Here is a 4,247-nt window from a genome sequence, read left to right as displayed (position 1 = left end):
CCGCAGACTCAGGCCATCCACTCACCTCGGCCTCCCAAGGTGCGGGGTTACAGCTGAGCCACCGAGCCCGGCTCCAGGCATTTTTGAGACCAGCCTGGGCAACAGAGCGAGGCCGCATCTCCACGAAAAATAAAGAAGACTACTGGGGTGTGGTGGCACACACCTGTAGTCCTAGTTACTCTGGAGGCTGAGGCAGGAGGACCGCTGGAGCCCAGGAGCCGGAGGCTGCAGTGAGCTGGGACTGCACCCCTGCCCTCCAGCCTGGGCAATGGAGTGAGACCCTGTGTCTGGAAAGTAAAGAAAGCCCCGCTCTGTTCGTCGAGGGGGCTTGGCGGACGCAGGGCTCCTGTGGGTGGGAGTCACAGGTAGGCGGGTTACGAGGAGCCAGGAAGACAGAGGCCGGGAGAGGCTCCCGGAGGGCCGAGGGTCAGGCGGGGCCGGCCCGCTGCTCACCTCGTCCTGGTCCCGCATGGCGTTGAGCTGCTCCAGCTTCTTGGCCCAGTAGCGTGCCTCCTCCTCGGGGATGTCTGCAAGGGGAGGCCGGGCGGTGAGCCTGGAGGCCCCCACGGGCCCCTGGGCCTCCGCCAGGCAGGTCTGCCAGGCTCCGACCCCCGTGGCTGCCAGGGTCCTGGGCAGAGGCTGGGAGGGGGGCGGATGGGGCACTTGGAGGGGGGATAGGCGCCCCGGCCCCAACCGCCGTCCGCTCCCTTTAGGACAGGTGGCGGACACGGGGAGGGCAGGCGGGCCCAGGCATCAGGATGGTGAGACGCGTGGGCTCTGCTGCTGCTGTTTCTCTGAGAGACGGGTCTCGCCGGGTCCCCCAGGCTGGAGGACAGCGGCGTGACAATGGCTCACCACATCCTGAACTCCCAGGCTCGGGAGGTCCTCCCACCTCAGCCTCCCAAGGAGCTGGGAACACAGATGTCACCACACCCGGCTACCTTGAAAATTTTTTTTTTGAGTTGGAGTCTTACTCTGTCACCCAGGCTGGAGTGCAGTGGCACACTCTCAGCCACCCCAGCTTCAACCTGCTGGGCTCCGGCCATCCTTCCGCCTCAGCCTTCCAAGTAGCCGGAATTACAGGCATGTGTCACCATACCCGGCTAGTTTTTTGATTTATTGTAGAGATGGGGTTTCACTAAGTTGCCCAGGCGGGTCTCGAACCTTGGAGCTCAGGCAATCCTCTTACCTCGGCCTCCCAAAGTGCTAGGTTTGAGCCACCACGCCCGGCCAATTAAAAAAATTTTTTTTTTCTTTTTTTTTGAGTCGGAGTCTCACTCGGTCGCCCAGACTGGAGTGCAGTGGCCGCTCCCGGCTGCCGCAGCCTCGACCTACTGGGCTCTGGCGATCCTTCCGCCTCAGCCTTCCAAGTAGCCGGAATTACAGGCGTGCGCTACCACGCCCAGTTGATTTTTTGACTTATTGTAGAGATGAGGTCTCACTGCCCAGGCAGGTCTCGAACCCGCGGGCTCAGGCAGTCCACTCACCTCAGACCTCAGACTCCCAAAGGCGCGGGATGACAGGCTGAGCCAAATTTTTTATAAAGATGGGGTCTTGCTACGTTGCCAAGCCAGTCTCAAGCTCCTGGCTGCAAGCAATTCTCTCACCTCGCCCAAGGTGCCGGACAACAGGCGAGAGCCGCTACGCCCAGCCTGCCAGGGGTTCTCAGAAGGACGATGTGGTGAGACCCAGGGCGCCTCCAGAAAAGAGAGAGCTCTCTCTGTCTCTCTGTGTCTGTCTGTCTCTACGTGTCTCTCTTTGTCTCTATGGGTCTCTCTCTCTCTGCCTCTGTCTCTGCGTGTCTCTGTGTCTGCCTCTCTCTGTCCCTCCATGTCTGTCTCTCTGCCTCCGTCTGTCTCTACATGCCTCTGTCTCTCTGTCGCTTTGTGTCTCTCTCTGTCTATCTGTGTCCCCAGCTCACCCCTGACCCCAAGGCATCCCTGAGGCCCAGCAGGGCGCTCCGCCCTGGTCTCCGTGTGTACCCTTGGGATCCTGCAGGGAGGACACGGCAGGTCCAGCACCGACTCGCCGTCCTCCGGGAAACCCATCCTCCAGGTCGGGGACCCTCATCCTCCGTGGGAAAGGTCAGCTGGACCCAATGGGCCCCTCCCATGCCGGGAGGAACTGGCTGACTCCGGGCGCCGGGCTGGTGCCTCCCCCATGCCCCCCACTCACCCAAGGGAAGCTCAAAGCGCGTGTCGAGGAGGATGCAGTGGCAGGTGGGGTCCTTGGTGCCGCAGATCTCACTGTCCGCCATGATCACCTGGGAGTCCAGCGTCAGCCACTCGCCAGGGCCCTCCTGGGGTTAGGGGCAGGGGGGTCAGGCCCCTGCCCACCGGCAGGTCTCCTGCTTTCCCGGCCATCCTCTCCTCCCCAAGGACAAGAGTTATGTGCCCACTTCGCTTATTTATTTTAGAGCTGGCATCTTGCTGTGTGGCCCAGGCTGGTCTCGAACTCCTGGCCTCGAGCGATCCTCCCACCTCGGCCTCCCAAAGTGCTGGGATTGCGGGTTTGAGCCACCGTGCCCAGCCCCTCTCTTCTCCCATGGCAGTACGTTTTCAGCGGAACCCAGGGCTGCACCAGCCCAGGACGTTTCCCAGAACCCCTCGCAGCTGGGCGCCACCATATGACTGGGTTCTGGCCCATGGAATGCGAGTGACGTGACCTGAGCCGCTTCCAGGTCGGGCCCTTCACCGAAGGCCCAAGCCCCCTCCCTCGCCCCCTTCCCCTGGCCGGGACGTAGGTGCAGGGCTGAGCCTCAGGCAGCTGCTTGAGGCCACGAGGTGAAGCCACATGGGGGGAAAAACACAGCCACGGAGTGGAAGGGCTCTGGTCCTGGCCCCTTCAAGCTGTCACGGCGAGCCTGGGTGTCTCCACGGACGTCTCCACAGGGGGACCAATGCCCACCCTCCTCAGGCCACCAGCCCCGAGCCTCCCCCGGCCCCCCGCCACGGCCGCCCCCCCACCTCGTTGGACTGGCGGATGGTCCGCAGCGGGATCCACACGGTGCCCACCATCGTGTCCCAGATGAGTCCTTTGTTCCACACCTCCACGGTCAGCCCCAGATCCAGGCGGTTAATCTCGCTGTGGACAGAGGGCGGAGGGTGTCACGGGAACAGGGGGCTCGGCGAGGCGGATTCGCTTGCCTGAGGACACACAGCTCACCGCAATTCAAGCCCAGGCCTGCGTGAGTCCTAGCTGGGAGGGCGGCATGGAGGGCCTCCCCTTTCAGAGGGGACGGCCTCCGGCTGAGGCACCCCAGGAGAACCAGGCTTCCAGGCCGGGGTGGAAGGAGAGCCTGACGTTCCACTCTCTCCTGCCCCGACGTGCTGGGCCTTCCTCGAGCCTCCAGGCCCGGGGGCCTGGGGAGGCTCTAACACCCTCCCTGGCTCCCCTGGGCCCCAGGATGTGGGTGCATGGGACCCCTCCGGCCTTTTCAGCGTCACGCCCCTCTAGCCAGGCGGTACCTCCGAGCATGCGCACCTCCGAGGCTGTTCCTTTTGGGCCTCCCCGGGAAGGGGCCGGCTTGGGGCCCAATTCCCTGCATCTCCCAGCTCGACAGAAAGGCTCCCCAGCCTGCCGGCAGACTGAGCTGGAGCGCCCGGCATCCCCCGCGTTGTGGACAGCCTGTCCCACCCATCCCCTCTTCCCTGGCTCGTGTAGCCTCCTCCCTCCCCCTCCCAAATGTCCCAAGGTCCTCCACGCAGGGCCTGTCCCACCCACACTGCCAGTCCCCAACTGGGCTTTGCTTGGGGCGCAGAGGGGGGCTGAGGGCTGCCCAGGGCCAGATGCTAGGGAGCCTGGGACATGCTTGCTGTGTGCTGCAAACAGGTGGCTTTCCCTCTCTGGGTCTCTGTTTCTTCATCTGTAAAACGGGGGTTACAATAGCACCCCCTCCCTGGGCTGTGGACAAAGCCGATTTAATCAAAGCACCTGAAGTCTTAGAGCAGGGCATGACACATGTTTTTGGCTGTCATCAGAGTAGACGGGATGAGGGCCGGGTGTGGTGGCTCAGGCCTGTCATCCCAGCACTTTGGGAGGCTGAGGCAGGAGGATCGCTGGAGCCCAGAAATTCGACACCGGCCTGGACAACATAGCAAAACCTCATCTCTATAAAACTTTAAGAAAAAGCCGGGCTCGGTGGCCCAGCCTGTCATCCCGTGCCTTTGGGAGGCTGAGGTGAGTGGATTGCCTGAGCCTGCGGGTTCAAGACCCGCCTGGGCAGGCAAGACCTCATCTCTACAATA

General features: G+C 63.0%; 1 protein-coding gene across 1 annotated transcript in view; it reads right to left on the bottom strand.

The window, feature by feature from the left end:
- Positions 1-4,247, bottom strand: part of LOC103252291 (protein unc-13 homolog A-like) — a 10,422-nt gene that overhangs the window by 4,861 nt on the left and 1,314 nt on the right. The window contains exons 2-4 of the mRNA XM_021709029.1: positions 2,967-3,084; positions 2,176-2,299; positions 454-527 (exon numbers count right to left, since the gene is read on the bottom strand). Of these exons, the coding sequence (XP_021564704.1) occupies positions 454-527; positions 2,176-2,299; positions 2,967-3,084 (316 nt within the window). The remainder of the gene's footprint in view (positions 1-453; positions 528-2,175; positions 2,300-2,966; positions 3,085-4,247) is intronic.

The sequence above is a fragment of the Carlito syrichta genome, unplaced genomic scaffold (assembly GCF_000164805.1).
Source record: "Carlito syrichta isolate Samal-C Ts95f unplaced genomic scaffold, Tarsius_syrichta-2.0.1 Scaffold154356, whole genome shotgun sequence".
Classification (NCBI taxonomy): Eukaryota; Metazoa; Chordata; class Mammalia; order Primates; family Tarsiidae; genus Carlito; species Carlito syrichta.
The sequence above is the reverse complement of the archived record's forward strand: the minus strand, read 5'-3'. Positions and strand labels throughout refer to the sequence as shown.